The sequence below is a fragment of the Hippopotamus amphibius genome, chromosome 5 (genome assembly GCF_030028045.1).
Source record: "Hippopotamus amphibius kiboko isolate mHipAmp2 chromosome 5, mHipAmp2.hap2, whole genome shotgun sequence".
Classification (NCBI taxonomy): Eukaryota; Metazoa; Chordata; class Mammalia; order Artiodactyla; family Hippopotamidae; genus Hippopotamus; species Hippopotamus amphibius.
Window position 1 is genome coordinate 78466473 of NC_080190.1, and position 20716 is coordinate 78487188.

General features: G+C 46.4%; 2 protein-coding genes across 2 annotated transcripts; both read right to left on the minus strand.

Moving 5' to 3' along the window:
* Positions 1-716: 716 nt before the first annotated feature.
* Positions 717-4317, minus strand: LOC130854490 (eukaryotic translation initiation factor 1-like). The gene has a single exon (XM_057737367.1). It carries the CDS (start codon positions 4247-4249, stop codon positions 3908-3910), a length of 342 nt encoding a protein of 113 aa, XP_057593350.1. The 5' UTR covers positions 4250-4317; the 3' UTR covers positions 717-3907.
* A 702-nt stretch (positions 4318-5019) lies between these two features.
* On the minus strand, positions 5020-19221 carry CCSAP (centriole, cilia and spindle associated protein). The gene is made up of 4 exons (XM_057737366.1): positions 19053-19221; positions 18209-18625; positions 6446-6714; positions 5020-5203 (listed from the first exon to the last, which is right to left on the minus strand). Exons 2-4 carry the CDS (start codon positions 18573-18575, stop codon positions 5027-5029), a joined length of 813 nt encoding a protein of 270 aa, XP_057593349.1. The 5' UTR covers positions 18576-18625; positions 19053-19221; the 3' UTR covers positions 5020-5026.
* Between the last annotated feature and the right edge of the window lie 1495 nt (positions 19222-20716).

A 20716-nucleotide genomic window follows, 5' to 3' on the forward strand; every position in this document is an offset into this window, starting at 1 on the left:
TTTAGGTTCAGGTCCCAAGTTCTGTGGGTGTTGGTTCCAACGTCAGTTCAGTCTTCAAAGATTTTGCAGCGCTGTTCGGACCTGCCCCACGTGTACACCATCTTGTGGTCAGTCTGAGACCTGAGGAGGGGTCTGCCGGGTAGTGCAGTCTCAAGGGTACTTGGTAGGCTAATTAGGACCAGCTCCACGGGGACACATTGTGAACAAGGGGAACAGGTGTGGGAAAGCTGGGGAGTTACAGAATGTGTATAGCATTATTCCATATTTGTGCAAAAAAATAAAAGTGTATATGAACCTCCAAGGGCCTGGAAAAAAAGGTCTGGAAGTTTACACACCAAACTTAACCCTGGTTTCCTCTAAGAAAGGGCAACGAATTTTGGTGAGGGGGTGATATTAAAAGGAACTTTCACTTTTTTACTCGATACTTCTCTTTGAGTTACTTTACCCATGTCCTGTCACTTTTGGAATTTTCAAAACAATAAGAAGGTGTGAGGGAAAGACTGGGGGAAATACGGCGTGCAATTCAAAGTGTATCCACAGAGAGTGTCTTTCCTGGGTGTATCTAACTTGTCTTGTTAAACATTTATCTAGTGAAAAATCCATTTAGGAATCGATGTGATCATCTACTTTCTTCAACGGCTAATGTATTAATCAGAATTCTTTTCCACAAAACAGAAGTTTCAGCCTGTAATATTCATGAACTTTATTCACATTTCTCCAAGTAACTGCAATATTAAATACAAGCTAAAAGCAATACACAGTTTGTAGAAAACACAGCCCCGAATCCCCACTGCCTGAGCCTTGTGATTATAAGAGCCCGGCCTTTGTTCCTTCAGAATGTTAACATGAGTGCAGTGCTCAAAATAAATATACAGCAGCAACACAGGGAGACTGATCTCAAACACAGCATTGCCCATTATAAAAGAAATCTAAAACGAGGCCTCTAGTGTCTTCACTCAGGTGTCCTGACTTTCAAAATGGAAATAAATAATAAAGGAGCAGCTCTGCCCCTTCTCATACTAGAGCTGGAAGGGAGCAAGTCTGGGCCCCAAACCTAGACATCACCCTTGCACAGAATTTGGTATTAAGCACACACTTACATGGAAGAGCTCCCTATTCATCCTACTGTACAAAATCCATTTCAAATACAAGATTACACTTCTAGGATCATTTTTTAAACATTATTTAAATGCTCATAAGACTATACAGGAAGGACCTTAGGAGTCAGACATTGGCAGTTTGATCCCAAAACAACCACAGAATCAGACTGTATAAATATAGCACCATTTTTTATCTAGTCCACTGAAATGTAAAACTACCCACTATTTTTTTTTCACTGAAGCAGTTGACAAGAAAAGGTGTTTTTACTTCTAACATATGCTTGGCCCCTCTCCCTCTTTACCAATAATACGTTTGAACACCCTGATTATCAAGTACTAACATTCTGTTGATAAAGTTTATGCCCGGCACAGCCTTAGAACTCGAAAGCCACCTTTCTTTTGTGCAATTTAGTTGGCCGAGTTTAGTTTGTGTGACCCAGTATACACACATTTCAGGTTACTAGTTACATCTGATGAATCAATGACAAAACTACTTCATAAGAAGCACCACAAATGTGTGCTTACTATATTATGAGCAATTCGGATAAACTAGACCCTATTTTACTTTTAGTAAACTCAAAAAAATATGTATATGTGCTTGGAAATTTCCTGGCAGTGGGGGAGTACAAGCATTTCGACACCTCCTAAAGAAGAGTGATCTTTCAGGTTTTCAAAGAAAGAAAAAGGACAGATTTCTACTTCGTTCTCATTCACCTAGGTCCAGCAGAGGTATTCAGGTATTACTCAATATTCTATTACTACTTTAATAAAAGTAACACAGAAAACATGTTTATGGCAAATTGTTTTAATTAAGATCTTAAAACCCAAATTTTAAAAAGAGTCTTATGAAGCAATTATTTTATTCTAAATTTTAAATATCACTGGATTCTCAGTTTCAAACTTTTCAACATGAAAGGTAATTTTAAATTACCTCTATGTCTCATGAGTTGTCCAAAGAAATGAGAACATGATCACATTAGTTCCTAGATTGAGAAGGAAAAAGTAGGACACCAAATTGTTACAACTTAAAAAGTTTTGTAGGCTGAAAAGATAATCGTTACCCCTAAAGAGAAAGAAAGAAAAGAAACCCTAACCAACTAATGACCTGGACACAGGAAGGGGATTCACAATTACTTTATATTGACTCAATCATTGTTCATGCACCTTAAAAGTACTTTAAAAATCTTGTTCATTTGTCCTCTACTTAAAAAGGGGAAAAAATTGGCCGATACTGCCCTCTAGGTTCTTGCAGATTTGCATCTGGAGTTTGCAGTAGTAAGCACAGTAAATGTAAGTCTGTTCTCTAAAGGAGAGAGTCAGGGGTCGGGTTTCTAAGGCAATCCGTCAGTGTGGACCTGAGCTACTCCCCACGGCCTCTTCCTAAGATTGTCAGCTGCAACAGGAATGGAACACCTGGGCCAGTGGTTGAAACCCACGGCTGGTGGTTGAAACCCAGGGCCGGTGGCTGAAACCAAGCATGCAGGAAGTGGTTTTAAAGGAACAGTTTCCACCATCACCATGCCACAGGAATTTCATCTTAGGTACCTGCAACGTTTAAAGACTATAATAACAGCAAGATTCACCAGAATCACTAGCAAGGTCGTTTTGGACAAGACCTAGGCCTTCTTCTTACTAAATACACATCACAGTGACCGGGAGAGCCCTCCATGCATTCACCTCAAAACAATGCAGATCTTTTAAAAGTTTTGTTTTTTAAAAGCTCATGATTCTTCAGTATGAGTTTGCAAAATAATACAGTTGTGTAAGATGATACTGTGTGAAGATTTTTACATGTAATAAAACATCTGTGTTCTAAAAATCTACCATAATACTTCAAAGACCCAGAGTAAAAATACCAAAGAAATGCTCAAACTCACATCAAACACCAGATTTTCATTCACACGTCTCCACGTGCTAAGTTGGCAAAGTACTTTCTTCTCTCCTATGAGGAGTTTAGCGTTCAACCTTCTTGTAGATGCTTGTCTCTGCTGCATGGAAACCAGTGTTTCTCAAAACCACTTTCTACCCCACAAGCAAATGTACTAGAGAGAAGGAGCACTTATTTACATACTCACGTCTGTGCCTATACACACACCAGCATCCTCACAACATTAGGCTCTTCACAAGACCTACTGGCTGGGAACCTAGGAGGCAAGTATTATACTTCAACCAAAAGTCTGAACAATGTACATCATCAAGGCTTTGTTACTGATGAGTTCTGTGGAGGAGAAAGTAGGGGTGGCCCACATCTCTAATGGGTATCTTAAACTTTATCCCCCGTCCCCAATGAGTAAGACAATCTCAATTCATTAAACGAAATTTCAGATGATAAATTCTAAATGTCATCGCCAAACTATTCTAGAAGAGGCAAAAGTCCATAGTGGGTGTGTGCCAAAAGGCCAGACTGCAGCAAGCGACTGGTACCCCATTATGTGTCCTTAAAAAAACTCACAATAAAAAGTGACAGTCTTTGACACAAAAAAAACTTCAGTACCTCTTCTAAACACATTGCACTGGCACTTCGTTTACTGGAATGCACCTGAACTATTCAACTATTAAGAAGTGCCTAGACGATAATTTAAAGAGAAAAGATGACCCTCACCCGGCCCAATAATTCTTTTTTTTTTTTTTTTTTGGCTCTTTTCAGTTTATTGCATGAAGGAGTTACACTAGTCCAAGTTAAAAGCAGACCCCAAATGGTTACATGATACAAGCTGTGAGGTTTTTAAACTTGTGACAAGGGACAGAAGGGAAATTCTACTCATTGCAAGGAAATCCTCACTTAAGCTTCAGTGAGCCAAAAGCACTTAAAACCCATGAACCTTCAGCTGGTCGTCCTTAGCCAGTCCAGTCTCCACGAGGAACTGGCATATGTTCTTGCGCTGGTCACCCTGTAGCTGAATTACTTCTCCATATTCTGGATGCTCAATTACAGTACCATTGCAGGCAAATTTCTTCTTAAACACCTTCACTAGTTTCTTTTTATCGTAATCACCAGCGATCCCTTGGACAGTAGTAAGGGTCTTCCTACCGTTTCTCTGTGGAATTCTTACATGGATATAATCCTCAGTGCCAGCAGGAAGCAGATCATCACCCTTACTTGCATCAGCAAAGGGGTCGAAAGAGTGGAGGTTCTGGAGAGCGGACATACGATACGATTCCTTTTCCTTGGTGGAAACGGCCTGTGGAAGGCGGTGGCTGGAGAAGGCGGGCGGGGGGGACGGGGCGTCGGGAAGCGAGGGGGCTCGAGGGGGAGGCTGCTGAGTCCTCGACGGCGGCTCAGTGACTGGGGCCCCAATAATTCTTAAACGTCATAGTCCACATGAAGTAGTGCTGACGTGAAATGCAAAAGAAGGTTTAATTGTCTAGGAACTACCAAAGCTCTACTTTCACTGTACGTGGAATCGATACAAGCGCCGAAACTCACTTGTCACTTGATATTTTTTCACAAGGAAAACTACATGTAAGGAAAAGGAGTCTTCTGCCGCAAGCTGGCGTGATCTTACCAGCTGTGGAATCTGGGAAGGTGTTCAGAACAGGAGGAAAACGTCTCCACCTAAACTGAGGGAAGATACTGAAGTCAAGATTTAAGTTAAATCTGTAAGCCATTTAAAGGCATTTGGTGTCAGTATCTTAAAAGATTAAGATGCTTTAAAACAAAAGCCTTATAAGAATATCAAAGATTTAGGGAATTCTCCTCATAAATAACCAAATGTCTATGGCTTCGACTGTCGCCCTACTGCTGAGGTAGGTGACCAGGATTCATCAAAAGGGACAATCTTTTGGAAATTCCCTAAGAAAAATCTTGCATAATCAGTTAGTTTCTTAAACCTGGGTCCGGTTTCTTTTGATGGTTTCTGTTTTGTTTTTTCCTTTCTTTCGTTTACATGTTCTAAAAGAGGTTATCCGAGCAGCTGTTCCTCCCCTCAAGCTCGGGCGGAGTAGCATCTCATATACTCCGTCATCCACGGGTTCTCCGAGGAGGCAGGCTTGACCCGCCGGTTCTTTTCCACATCGGCGGAGTGAGCCCGCTGCCTCTGAGCCGCCAGCCGCCTCTTCTCCACCTGCCTTCTGCTCTTGGCTCGCAACGCCGATTCATGGATCTAAGGGAGTCGGAATAAACGTACACTCACTCAAGTGGCTTTGGCACTAGAAAATTCACGATGCAGCTTCCCTCAGGTCACCTGGAGCAGTGCAGAGGCAAGCCAGCCTCACCATATCCAGGAATTCTGTGTAGCAAAGCTTCTCCAGAAGAGCCACTCCCAGGATCCTGTCTTACCACATCATCAGCAATAAAGAAACTAAGCAACAGAAAGTGTCCACCGGACTAAATTTCAGATATAAATGGTAAGCAACTAATCTGCATGGGCCTTGAGAAATTGGCTCTGGAAAATTATTGGAACTGCTTAGAATTAAGCATGGATCAGTATTCCATGGAAGGGGTTTAAATGTTTTATCGCAAAATACTAACAAATCTCAAGGGATTTTACCACCTAAGACGTTTAATGAACCCCATTCAACTTAATCCCATGGGGTTGCCAGAGGACAGCTCTATTGTCTCAAATATCACTCCAAACAGCACCATCTGCTAGGGCTCAGAAGTCTGTTCACTGAACACTGGGTCATGGCATTTCACCAGAATTCAGACAGCCTGCACTTTCTGCTTCTTTCCATGCCTCTTTGCTTTGGGCTGTAGTGACGGTGTTAGTGCTAACACGGTCGTTGTTTTGCAGCTCCACATGTGAGGCCCCCCTCATCTGCTGTGTCCTCAGGCCTTCACACGGGGATATGCCAGGGCTGAGTCCGAGAAGAACTAGACCTTCGAGGGTGAGCAGGGGAAATGCAATCACTCTAATTTAATCCAAAGAGAAAACGGGAGTCTAGATAGATGTTGAGAATGCAGGAGATGTGATCTGACAGACAGTAACACAGGGGTCAAGGGGATGGATACCAGCTATCAAAGCCGATAGAGCAGGAGCCTCTCAGGGGGCCAGAGGCAAATCTAGACAGGCAGCTGCCAGTCCTAGCCGTGTCCCTTGGCTGCACCTCCTGGCCCCCCAGGAACTTAAGAACCCTGAGTCCGGCCACTTCTCCACCTGGCTCGGTGTCAGTAATCCCTTCCAGGTACCAGCTAAATCCCAGCAAAACCCCTGATCTCCAAGCAGCTAACATCCTGCATCCTGTTTGCAAATCAGATGCCCAGTTCTGGGCTTTCCTTGACCTATCTAAGACCTACTACGTCCCAAAGCATCACAGTGACCTCAGAATATGATAGCCAATGACAGGACTGAGGCCAGCTCCCACCCTCCAGGGAAAAGCAGAGAAGCCCGTTCACTGGCACCCACCTCGTGCACTGGGGCAGAAGCACAGACGTTGTGAGTTTTTTGGCTTCCTGTATCCATCTGTTTTTCTCCCCACCCATAAAGGGCAAATGGATGCTTGTGTTCTTTTATTTTAGTTGATGACCTCTGAGGACTCTTGACTGCTCTCCTGCTTCCTCTGGCAGGTAAGGCACTTGGTGGTTGTTGAGGTTCAGTACTGCTGGGTAATTTGTCAGGCTCTCTTGTCCTGATCTGTCGTTCAGGTTTTTCTTTTATGTCTTTCACTGGCAATGCTTTTTGAAAAAGGAGATAAAACAAGATGAATGCTTTAAATTCAGGTTTACATATAATTTCATATAATTTAAATATCTGGGATGAAAAATTTATAATGCCTAATTAAGTCAGTAACTCTTTCACTTATAGCTCAATTCACAAGTTTCACTTAAAATGGAAGGACAGAAACAAGTTAGTATAATAATTTTCACTCTTTCCCATTTTAACATCAACAATAAATACACCAAGATCAAACCAGGCCTATTCAAAAGTAACAACTATCACTCACATTCTGAGATTAAGCATCTCAATGAAATACTTAAAAGCTGGAAAGCACCATAGCCTAATGGCTTTCCCCAAGACAAGCCTTATCATCTTGCTACAGGGACAGATCTGGATTTGTGACAGTCATTCAACAGCTGCAAAAGGTTGGTTTTCAAGTTCCTCAACTGGAGTTCCAGGATTGCATTTTTTTGCAATGCTCCATGATTATGGAAAATGCTCCTCTCAGCTCTCCTGTGCTCCTTGTAAGAGCTGGCTGGTGACCTTAACTTGAAAAGCCCTCTGTCACAATAGGGGATGGTTTCCATAGCTACTCACCTCGATGCACAGCTGGGCACCCCCAGCGTGAGGAGCTGGGACAAGGGCTCTTGTTCATGACCACGTGAACCAGGGCCCCTGGTCTACACAGTCCTAAATCTCTCAACGGGGCTGGGGAAACTCCGGTGGGGAACAGATTGCCCGCCTGAGCTGACCTCAGATGTTAAGGACACACTCCAAAATGTAACTATTTCCCTTATTACCCTTTATGACTTTCTATGCATTATTTTTATAAGCACTGTATAAGCTTGTAAAGCTGTATTCTCTGTGTAAACCCCTAGCGAGCCCACGTTTCATCTCAGCCTAAACTCATTTCTGAATAAGAGCTCCTTGTGCGCCCAGGCTCCACTTCAAGGACCCCCTTGTACACATCTGCAGGAAACCCCTCACTTCTGAGGCTCCAGAATCTCGCTCTAAGTGATGACTTTACAGGTTGCTATTCCCAAACCCCATCACTTTTAGGACACACCTGTGTCCCTCAATCCTTTAGCGGATCCTTCTCTGCCAACGTCCATGTCCCCGTGGAAGCAGAGGCCCCCACACGTGCAGTCCAGACATAGTGCACAAGTGTGAACCCTGACAGATCACCTTCATTTCTGTCTTCTGCAATGACCCTGATCTACCAAATCCTTTCATTTATTACTAAGCATTTTAGGGAGCAGGCAGCCCGCGTCTGACCCTGGGGTTCAGTGCTCTGCACCCCCATGCACCGCATCTGTAAACCCAGCCCTGAGCTGCCTGGGGATGAGGTGAGATGCCAGCCTCCCACTGTGTCATGAGAACCCGAATCCACCCATCACTCAAACACTCCTCTGAGTGATGTGTCCACACCTCGTCCTCCTCTCTTCCCTGGATCTAGGAAGAGGGGAAAGAGCCCATCAGGACCAAGACAACGGGAAGTAGAAGGGAGACCAAGGCTTGTGTAGTCATGACACAGAGAGAGGGAAACCACCCAAATCATCTTCATCGATTCATTTCCCTTCCTTCTTTTCCTCCCCCAGCCCACGTGTCTCACTCAGCCCTTCCAGGGGAGCCTGTCAAGAGAAGACAGCGATGATTTGGTTCAAAGGACAAGGTAAAGCCAGCCAGGAAGAGGTTAGGAAAGAGAATTCCAGCAAGAGGGACTGGCTTGTTCAAAGGCCTGGAAAGAAAAAGGAATATAAATAGTTCAAAATGGCAGGCACACAGGGAGTCTAGGGATGAAGGCATGAGCAGGTAGCAGTGGGGAGAAAAGACTTTCTGTGCCAAACTCAGGAGTTTTATTTCTTACGGAAGATGAAGACTCACTGAAGGATTTTAGTCTGAAAAAGGATCTGGTCCTATTTGCATTCAGGAATGAGGCCTCTAGCAACAAACATGAAGGATGGGTTAGATCAGAGAGGTGGGGGCAGAAAGGACGGCTAGGGAAAAACAGCAGAGTCCGGGGGTGGGGTGCATAACCCACAGTGATGGCAGGGGCAGAGCAGTGGAAAAGAAGCAGAATAGCGCCCACCATGCCTGGCTGGTGCTCAGACTCACCAGGGCACCTGTGAACTGCACACTGATAAAACAGCAGGGAGGGGGTGCCAAGCCCCCCACCTCCCCCACCCCGCCCCGAGCAGAGAGCCCAGCAACAGAGGGCTACACGGGCAGGGGAGTGGGCGACAGACACCGTGTGGATGCTGGGAGGCAAAGAGGAGTCTGCGTCCTCAGGAGTTGGAAGTGATGTTCCCGCTATCCTCCAGCAGAAGGCCGCCAAAGGATGAGGAGAGGGTGCTTGATGCCTCGGGTGTGAGATGCCCCTGGAACCACCAAGCAGGCAGCAGCTGGACCCTTAATCTGGGGCCCAAAAGAGAACGTGAAATTGGAGAAGGTCGTGAGCAGGCAGTGGGGGCCAAGGCGCAGATGTAGAGCAGATCCCCCCGCAGGAATGTGGAGTCAGGGGGAGGGGAGCAGAGGGAGGCCCCGGGGACACTGTCATCTACTGAGCTGGCAGATGGAGGAAGGAGAGCCAGAGAGGGAGCCAGGGAAAGAACAGCTAGCAAAGTCTAAAAGCTTCCAGGAGAGAAGCTGCAGAAGGACTCCCAGAAAAGGAGAGAGCAATTAACAGAGCCAAACACTACAGAGAAGGTGGGAGGATGCGGATGAAGAGAGCCTGGGCATTCTAGGAGCAGGGGCTTAGGAGGCTACTATGTAAAAAGCAAGGGTATTTCGCACAGTGCAGGGAACACAGCCAGCACTTGATAACAACTACAGGTGCAGCATAACCTTTAAAAGTCATGAATCACTATATTGTACACCTGAAACTTATATAATATTGTGAATCAACTATACCTCAACAACACAAAAATAGGATGGTAAATTTTATGGTAGGTGTGTTTTACCACAATTAAATATAAAATACTCAAATTTTTTTTAAAAGAAAGACTTGCCACTGGGAAGCTAGGCTGCCTCACGGGTGATGGAGGGGAGCGTGGAGGGTGGGGAACCAGGTCAGAGTAGGGTGCGGGCTGAAGAGTGGGGAGACCCCAATGCAGGTAATGGACCAGCTCTCGTTACCACTGATCACTGAAAGGGCTGGCATTAAAAACAGCAGTGTTGGGCTTCCTAGGTGGCACAGTCATTAAGAATCCACCTGCCAATTCAGGGGACACAGGTTTGATCCCTGCTCCAGGAAGATCCCACATGCCGTGGAGCAACTAAGCCTGTGTGCCACAACTATTGAGCCTGCGCTCTAGAGCCCGTGAGCCACAACTATTGAGGCCCATGTCCTGCAACTACTGAAGCCCATGCACCTAGAGCCCGTGCTCCGCAACAAGAGAAGCCACAGCAATGAGGAGCCCGTATACCACAACGAAGAATAGCCCCCACTCACCGCAACTAAAAGAAAGCCCACACACAGCAAAAAAGACCCAACACAGCCAATAAAATAAATAAATAAATTTATTAAAAAAAACAAAACAAAACAAACAAACAAAAAAAAACAGCAGCGTCCACAGGCACATAACACATGAAACTAAAATCCTTTCTGGAGAGCCTAGGCCTCAGATTATTCCTACAGATAATCTTCCAAACACAGCGCTGAGTGCCCTGGGATGATGACCAGGCACACGGGAGACGAGACAGTGAGGATAATGGGATGATCACTGACAGACCATAAAACAACCGTGTTCACGCTCTGTACTTCCAGAAGAAACACAAGCTCAATGATGTCTGTAGCAGGAGACAAAAGATGGAAAATATAGAAGAGACAGAACTTACCACCATAAAATTAATACTTATAGAACTCTTTAAATAGTGCCTGGTACAAGATAAGTGTATATAAGTATATGTTTCAAAATCCTATTCAAAGTTTTAAATAAAGCCATTCCCAGACAGACAAAAACAGGGTCACCACCAGTTACTCTGGAAGATTCTCATACCCCCTTTCTCAGTAACTGAAAAATAAGCTCAATCTGGATTTAGGACCATGCTGTGCAATACAAAAGCCACTAACCACATGTGGCTATTAAGTAAAAGTTTAAATTAACTAAAATTAAGCAAAAATAAATGTTCGGCTCAGTCATACCAGTCAGAGTTCAAGGGCCCAATTCCCACATGTGGCTCATGGGTACCATGCTGGCTGGTGCAGACAGAGAACCTAAAAGGCTGACTGAACACAATGATCCTTTAAACTATTTGAACAACAGAATTAATACATTTGACCCAATGGGTATATACAGAACACTGCACCCAACAACCGCAGAATATACAATCTTGTCAGGCACATGTGGAACATTTACAAAAATTTACCCATCCAAGTCATAAAGCAAATCTTAATACATTTACAAAACTGAAATCATATATGAGGTATTTTCTACCATGTAATTAAGCTAGATACAACAAAAACAAATTACTTTTTTAAACTCCAGTTTTGAAATTTAAAAACTTTTTTTTAAATTGAAGTATAGTTGATTTACAATAATGTGTTAGTTTCAGGCGTACAGCAAAGTGATTCAGATACCATGTATTTTTTCCAGATTGTATTCCATTATAGGTTATTACAAGATATTGAATACAGTTCCCTGTGCTATACAGTAAATCCTTGTTGCCTATCTGTTTTATATATAGTAGTTTGTATCTGTTAATCCCATACTCCTAACTTATCCCTCCCCCTGAAAACACTTCTAAATAATGCATGGGTCAAAACCAAGTCATAGAATTGCACAAAGATGTGAATATACTCAATGTCACTGAGCTATACATTTAAAAATGGTTAAAATGGTAATCTGTGTTGTGTGTGTTTTACCACAGTTTTTAAAAATTAAAAAAAAAAGTAATGGTGATAGAGGGCATTCCTTTCTTAATCTTTTTTTTTTTTTTTTTTTTTTTTTGGCACACGGGCTTAGTTGCTCCACGGCATATGGGATCTTCCTGGAGCTGGGATCGAACCCGTGACCTCTGCATTGGCAGGCAGATTCTTAACCACTGCGCCACCTACGAAGCCCTTAATCTTATTCTTATTAGCAATGTTCCTAAAGTTTCCTCATTAAGTATGATGCAGCTAAAGCAGTAATCAGAAGGAAATCTAGAGCCTTAAATCAATATATCAGAAAGAAAAAAAAAGCAGGGGGGAAAATCAATGATAAGCATCCATCTTAAAATATTATAAAAATAAGCATTAAAAAGTTAGAGTAAGGAGAAAAGATCATGAATTAATAAACATATCATAAAGAAAACTGACATAGCCAAGCATTAGTTTGGAAAAAAAATTTAACAGAATTCACAAACCTCTAAGACTAATAAAGAAAGAAAGTGAAATATAAAAATGAGTAAAAACGGAGCAAATGGGGTCATCAGGTTAAATGTGCATTGGCGACACATGCATGTAGTCCCTTCCTCCCAAAACCCCACTAAAGTGAAGGAAAAAAAGGTATAAACCCACAGGACAAACGGCAAGGAGGTGATGAAATCAGGCAAATTTTGGAAGATGGAAAGTGATGAAGAGATGGAAGTGACTCACAGGACAGGGCAGGATGCTCTGGCTCCCTGCAGCAGAAGGGCCCCGGGGCACAGCGGAGCCCCGCAGGAACTGGCACTGAGGCACCAGACGCCGCGGAAGGCGAGTGCAGCCGACCACCCTCCCAAAGGTCCAGCATCAATCAGTGCCCCAGGCCATGTGCTCCTCTGACAGTATAACTTGAAGGTGCCCCTGCTGAGAACCAGGGTCCATGCTGCTTGCCCATGAACCTGGACAGACTTTTGTGAGTATGGAATGGGGTAAAAAGAGGTGCCACGTGGCTCCTGGCGATAAGTCGTAAAGGGCAATACGGCAGCTGCCCAGTCCTCTCAGGAATGCTCACCCTTGAGGCCAGCCTGCATGTGACAAGGAGGGCCAGGCACAGGAAGATGTCACCTGCAAGTGTCCTAGCAGATGGCCATAGTCAGCATGCAGCAGAAACAAGGCATACCCCACAGAAAAATTCCAACCCACAGAAACCATGAGCAATAACAGGTGAGAACTGGAGTCTGAAGCACTAGTTTCCAGGGTAATCCTTTTGTGCAGCAATGGATACTTCTTCAACAGTCCTCCCTCTGGTCCTCAGGCCAGGTGACCACCCCACCCCTGTCCCAGGGCCCAGGTGCCTAAAGACGGAAGACTAGAGGGCACCAGGCACAGTAGAAGTAAGGGGGGCACCTTCCTGAGAACAGGATGACGAAAGAATGGGATCCCTCCTCCTTTCCCCCAGCTCTGCTCCCAGGATGCTGACAGCCAGGCTTGTGCCCTCGCAGGCAGGAGGATGGAGGAGTGCTGTCTGAGGAGCTGACACTAGAGAAACAGACAGGTACTGATGTTGGCAGCCCTCAGAGAAATACCAGAGTCCTCCTGCAGTTGTGGTCACAAGCTCCCCCATGTACACAGCTCCTGAAAAGCCCTTCAAGCCTCACTCTTACATACAAGCAGGCAGGCCAAGAGCAAGCATTAGAGTACATCCTTTAATAAGAAAGAGACCAAAATATAGAGAAAAAGACTATGCTGGGAATATAAGAAGCTCTCAAAGCAAATGTATGGCTTGGGGGGGGGGGGGGGGACGCGGGGAGGGAAGGGGGAATTAAAAGAAATCCGGAAAGAAAGGATGCTATTCTTTTAAATTTTTTTAAAGGACACTTGCAACAAAAAATTAATCTCTTTGAAATTAAAAACCAGAATGGTAGAATTTAAAATTTCAATAGAAAATTTGGAAGGTAAAATTAAAGAGTTCTCCTGGAAAATAGAACCAAAAATTCCAACAGAAAAAACATTTTTTTGATGTTAGAGATTTGATCCAGGAGGTACACCATCCAACTAAAAATAATTATAGAAAGAAAAAATGAATAGAGCTGAGGAAATTATTTTAAACAGTATTAGAAAATATCACTGAACTGAAAGAAATAATTCCAGATTAAAGAGGCCCAATGAATGAAAAATGACACACACATAGAATTTTAGAACACCTAGGATGAAGAGAATGTCCTAAAACTTCCAAAAAAAAAAAAGGATGGAAGGAAGGAAAGAAGTTGGTCACATATACAAAATAAGTGCCAGAATGGCATGGTACTTCTCAAGAGTAAGACCAAAACCTAGGATTCAATATAATAATGACTTCAAATACTGAATTTTCTAATCTAGGAAGTCTCTATCTTGCCAATCTGGCAATCCAGTCCTTGGATAAAGACATTTTCAGACTGCAAGGTGACAAAAGTTTTACTTCCCCTTCAACATTTCTCAGGACTTACACAGGATGTGCTCCACCAAAAGGAAGGGAGACTTGAGATTTGTAAGACAGGGTCAGATAAAGGAAGTAAGCAAAAGGAATAGTCAGGCAAACAGTAAAGAGAAGTTTGACAGCTGTGTCAGATTTGGACAGCATAATGTCTAAATTAAAACAGGAGAATTGAGATTTCCCAAAAAAATGTCTCCAAGGAAAATAATGCAATAAATAGAACACCTAATATGCCTGGCATGTGACAAGTTTCACAGTACTACCAGACTATTTCTGGCTGAATTACAAAAAGAAAGGAAGAGAGGAAGAAAGGAAGGAAGGAAGGAAGGAAGGAAGGAAGGAAGGAAGGAAGGAAGGAAGGAAGGAAGGAAGGAAGGAAGAAAGAAAGAAAGAAAGAAAGAAAGAAAGAAAGAAAGAGAGAGAAAAAGAAAGAAAAGCAAGCAAGCAATGATTAACTCTAGGAAAAACATAAATGATAACAAAGAAAATGTAATCAGAATGTACTATATGAATTACCTGCAAATAACACTTACATAGCCATGATCATCCAAACACAGAATAGTGCTTAAATGAAAGAGCCAGATAGTTAACACTGTGGGACAAAGCAGGTGCTGGTGTATGTATCTCTGGAGGTGGGGGTGGCCAAGCTAAGATCTTGAACTAAATCATCTCCCAAGATGGGATGTCAATATATAACGTTTAAAATAAAAAAGCCAGCATTAGTCTGAATGAGAAGTGCTTTGGCCACAATGCTGAAAGGACAAGTAAAGAGTTGGAAGGAGCCCCCTAGGGAGCAAGGGGCATGAGTGGTGAATGGACCAGGATTACTTTTTCATTTTAAGCATAGTTTTAAAAAATTATGCATACGTATAACTGGTTTAAAAATAAAATTTAATTTAAAAGAAATGTGAATATGAAGAAAGGAATTGGAGACACTCCAGGCACTCTTCAAAGCGTATTGGCTACGGAGAGAAGGAACTTCACAGTGAACAAGCATTCCCGCCCCCACACCCAACACACCAGGAACTTCCCAACAGCTTTTTAGTACCCACCTCTCAAATAAGGACAAGAAGCCAAGGGTTATTAGACATTTGAGAAAAGCCTCTAACATAAAATACAGGATTACAAGCAAAACAAGCAAATGCAGGGAGACAGAAGGGAAACAGACTGTGCTGAAGAAACATGGAAGAAGAAAATGAACAAGAAACTCCTAGTAATATAGTCAGCAAGATAAGAGAAGAAATACAGAAATCAAGAACAGAATACTGTTTTTTAAAGAGACATACAGAGGGAGGGGAGAAGGGGAGGAAGGAAAACCCAGAAACCAATTAAACACCTCTTAATTAAACAGTAAATAGGATCCCACAAATGAAAAATGTAATAGAACATTTGGAAGATGAGGTTGAGAATACTGCCCAGAAAAACAGAAGAAAATGACAGATGAGGCTGGAGTGGAAAATTATAGGAAACATTTGTGAAGCCTAACATCCAACTAAGGAGTTCAGAAAGAAAGGAATGGGGAAAGAAAAAAAAAAAGAAATGAGAAAACAATTCAAGAAAACTTCCCAGAATTACAAAACATGAGTTTCACTGCAAGGACCCATGAAGCACATTGGAGGAAAACAGGCCTGGATCGGGGAAGTTTTTCAGAATACAAGAGGACAAAGAGAAGACCGAAAAGCTTCCGGAGTGGGGAACGTGTTATTGACAAAGGATTAAGAATCAGAAGTACAAGGGAGTGTAAGGACAACATGAGAAGTTCCAACACTGGACAGCAATGCCTCCAGATTTTTTAGAGACAATTACTTCCAACCTAGAATTTCATGCCCAGCCACAGACTACTGAATGGTGAGGGTAGAATCTTTTGACATGCAAGGTCTCAGGAAATTAAACCTCTCACACACCCTTTCTCAGGAAGGTATGAGAAGATAATCTTCCGCTAGGAGAGGGTAAACCAAGAAAGAAGATGACATGAGAGTCACACAACAGAGGGTCCTACCCAAGAGAGAAGTCAGGGAGCCCCAAGGTGGTGGCCAAGGGCCCTCCCAAGACGCAACCAGGCAGCAGGCTGCGTGAGCAGCAACCAGGCCAGATGGAAGTAGGTCAGAGGCCCCGGGAGGGGACGTCTTAAGATGTGGAGGGTGACAGTAAACCTGAAGTGTCAGTGGTGTTGCAAAAGAAAGAAAAGGGAATTACAGCAAACAATATAGGGCAGCTGTGAGCAACCTTTTCCACAGGTGCTAGCTGTGAATCTAACAAACTCCATGATGACTGTACTGAGAGGGTGGGGATGGGCCGTGTGTATGGGTTAGCAGAGCACTAAAAAGAACCAAATCCAATAGATGGTGCTAAAAACGGAAAAAAGTCAAGAGGTGTCAATAAAAGCCATGGTACTTGGAGAAATAGAAATACACACCAAGGAAAACCAGAGAAGTGGAAAGTGGTCACCTAGGGAATAGGCAGCTGGAGTGGGGCAGGGGAGACCTGCTGTATCTTTATACTAAGAAACTCAAAAGTGTGCTCACCATTCTAGTATATAAGACTGTCCACTTAAAAACAAGGACTTTCAATCCTGCCAGACACAGGGATGGACAGGGGCTGTGATAGGCATAAGCAAACCAAAGGATCCTGGGATTGGGAGTCCTGAAAGCAGAAACATCCTTTCTTCTCCTGGATGCCCAAACCAGAAATATTAGCAGAGAAAAAATAACTACATCAGCCACTGGGAGGATTTAGTATCTCTGAGGAAATCAAAATAATTATGAACTCTTGCAAACACAGGCTCCATCCATACTACAATGCTGTCTTAAAACTGCATTATATATATGCATGGAGATAACTGACAGCTCTTTCACAAACAAGGAAGGGGAAGAGCCGGGGAAGCCATTCAGTCTGATAAAGTACACCTCATAATTGAACTGGTAGATCAGTGCCCCCTACCCTCCCCACCTTCTGTCATTTGAACTTCTAGCAAAGGTCAGGAATGGGTGCGAATTCACAAGTAACATGAGGATAGAGGAGCAGCTCTGCCAGGGATCTCGAACTGAATGTAGTTAAAAGCAGTATAACAAGACTCAATTTCCTCTCCTCATCAGCATCTCACAGAGAAGCTAGGATGAGAGTTTGGCTGTACCACTTGCAACTGGCAAACAAAAATAAAATCACTGATCATTTATCCTGAGTTCCATCTATAAAATTGAGATAAAAAATATGGTCCTACCTAGTAAAATTGTTTTGAATGTTGAATGAGAAAATACATATTCTAAGATCAGTGACTGGATGCACGACAAGCTCTCAGTACATTTTGATGATTTTGCTAACTAGAGCCTCTTTAAAACTGAGTGACGCTGGGTGGTGCCTGGCCCACGTTAGAGCAGCAGGAAGAAACCGGGCGTTCCTCCAGGCCGTATCTGGGGCATTCATTCAACTTGGCCCTTAGCCCCAGTGACCAACCAGCCCGCCTCACACGCCGAGGGCCCCCCAATTCTGCGCTCCTCCGGGCAGGAGAGAAGGCGCAGGGCCCCAGCGGCAACAGCAGATGCACCGCCCCCAAGAGCCATTTTCCAGCTGCCGCTCCTAGCTCCCAGCAGCAGCAGCCGGAGGAGGGGAGGCGAGAAGCGGAGAGGACCAGGCACTTAGAAGCATCATCTCCCACCAGCCGGGAGTTACGCAACCGTCTGTGTAAACAAATGCAAAATATTCCTTAGGGACAGCGCGGCGAGGTCGGGGAGTTAGCACAGAAGACAACGGCCTCATTCACAAGACAGAGCGCTTTGCTCAGTGGTTCCTAACCGCTGGCGGTCACCTTGGAGAACTGGATGAAAGCTGGGCGCCTCTCGTAAACGGGCGCTTAGAAATAAGCAGATGGGAGTCCAGTGATTCAGAGGCCGCCAAGGCCACCAGGTGAAGACCCGGACTTGGCCAGCCCCACGCCAATGGCGTTCACAGCTGGCTCAACCCAGAGCCACCTGATTACGGAAATAAAGGGTGCGAGGCCGGAGGCGGGGCCGACCCCTTCCTTATTGGGTCAAGAGAGGCGTATTCCCCGCCTACCAAAAACAAATAGAAGAAATAAAATCCAGGAAGCGCTGGCCCTGAGCGCAGCGAGAAACAGCTGGGCACTCAGAGGAGACGCGAGAGCAAATCCAGTCCCGCGAGCGGGCCCCTGGCAGCCCCCTCCCCGGCCCGGTACCTGGCAGCGCCGCGTCCTCCGCGTCCTCCGCGTCCCCCGCGGCCTCGGCGCCCTGCTCCTCCGGGGCCGCGCGCGCCCGCTGCTCCGGCCCCTGGCGCTCCGCGGGCTCCGCGGGCGGCGGCGGCGGCGAGGCCGCGATGCACTTGGGCGCGGGGGCCCCGGTGCCCGACGACGCCGACGACGCCGAGTCGTCCGAGGCGCCGGCCGGGCCCCAGTCGTCCCAGAGCCAGGGCGCGTGCGCCTGCTCCAGCAGCCGGCGGCCCAGGCGGTAGTGGCGCAGCGCGCGGTAGCACGGCCCGTACTCGTCCCAGCGCGGCTCCTGGTAGCGCTTCATGTACTCGCTCTTCACGCCGCTCCCCGGGGACATGGTGCCGCCCGCCGGCCCCGAGTGCCCGCCGTTCCACGCCGCGCCGCCGCCTACGGAACCCGCGACACGACACAGACGCGCGCCCCGCCCCTCCGGCCGCCCGGCCCGCCGCGACGTTTAAACCGGGAGCCCCGCCCGCACGGGGCGGGCGGGGGCGGGGCGTGGGGGCGGGAGCGCGGCGGGGGCGGGCCGGGGCGGGAGGCGGGGAGAGGGGCGGAGGGAGCTCGCGGCCCGCCCGGAGAGGGGGCGGGGACCCGGGCAGGCGGCCCCGGGGGGGCAGGGCCGAGCGGCCGGGGCTGCGGGCCGTGGGTGGGCACCGGAGAGCGCGGCTCGGGAGCTCGGAAGCCGGAGGCCGCGGGAATCAGCGGACGGGCGGTGGAGGAGGGAGGCGAAGGGGGCGTGGGAGCGGGGCGGCCTCGGGGTCCCGGGAGCGCCCCCGGAGCGCGGCGTGCGGGCGGGAGGGGCGGCCCCGCTTACCTGCTTCGTGCGCCCCGGGGCCTCGCGGCACCGGCCGGTGCTCGGAGCGCGCGGCGCAGCTGCCCGCTCTCCCCGCGCTTTCCTGCCCAGCAAGATGTCGCCGCCGGCGCGGCGGCCCGCGCTCCTGCAGCAGCCGGGAGGGGAAGGCGCCGCCTCCGTCCCGGGGGCAGACGCCTACCCCGCTCGCTCCCGGCTCCCGGCCCCCGCCCAGCTGGGTGGGGGCGGCGACTTCGGTGCAGGGCGCGGGGATGCGGGCGACTCGGCGGGCCCGGGGCCCCCGCCGCTGCAGGAGGCGTGCGGGAACCAGGCCGGCTCCCAGCCCGCGACGTTCTGTGTTCTCTTCCCAGCACCCGCGCCGGTCGCGCTTCCCAGAAAACACCGAGTCCGCACCAAGCGGCTCTTGCTTCCTTCTCTCTGTTCACAACACCTGTTACTCTGGCTGTAACCCCTCTTCAACGCTTTGGTACAACTCCTTTCTCGTCTGCACCCCGAACATTTTTGAAGCTATTGATTAAAACTGCCAGGCCACCCTTTCAGAGACCCATTTGCGCTGAAAAGCTTGGCCGACTCAGTTGCACTGTGCTAAGTATACAACGTTGCTCTGATGGTTACAGTTTCCAGCGTGGCCTCACACTTTCCTCCCCTTTATTAGAAGGAGCCTGGATACATTAGTAACAAAAAGATTTGAAAGAAAAGAAGTTTGGGGAAATCAAAGCATTAGTGGTTGAAGAGCCGGCGTAGGTGGTGATGAGTTACCCGGTTCCGGCTTCCATCCTGGATTTCCAAGACTCAAGGCTATTTTCCCTTTAGTCTCTCGTCTCTGCGTCCTGCCCCGCCCCCCATCCTAGCCAAATGATCCAGAGGTAGACGCGGCCCAAGCCTCTTCAGAGAACTTGAAGTTAATTGTCCAGAAGTCATTAACACTAATTGTTAATGGCAGTTTTCTGGTGAGACACTTGGGACCTCCTGCTGTTGACACCCCCACCGTGGCCCTGACTTCTCCCCTCCCCAACTTCATCTTCTGTGGCTTGAAATACCCCAGGAACCTTCTAATGCATCTTCCTTTTATTTAAACTGGTTTCCCATGGTTGCAAACAAAACAACCTTAATAAATATATTAATAATGTGGGGGAAATGACTATGTGCAGTTACATGAAAAATTCAGAACACAATCTGTTTCAGTTAGCTTTGGTTGCATAATTAACCACCCTAAAACTTGTGATTTGAAACAACTAAGATGTACTATCTTCTATGGGTTAGCTGGGCAATTCCTCTGCTGCTTTCACTCTGCTGCTTTCGACTCAGACAGTTACATTCATCTGGAGGGCTGGAAGGGTCAAGATGGCCTCACTCACCTGGCACTGGGGCTGGCTGTGGGCTGGGCTGTCTTGATCTCCTCCCTGTGGTCTCATCCTCCAGAAGGTTAGCCTGGCTTCTTTATCTGGCCCTTTCTTCCAACAGGTTAATAGCAGAAGTTGGAAGGCCTCTAAAAGTCATATACATCTCTTCTGCTGCATTCTAACATTCAAATAAGTCACAAGGCTAGCCCAAAATCAGGGAGAGAGAAACTCCACCTCTGCATGACATGGGCAATAGCAAACTTACATTGCAAAGGAGCATCCATGGTGGATGGAGGAATTTGTGGCTATATTTTACAATCACAC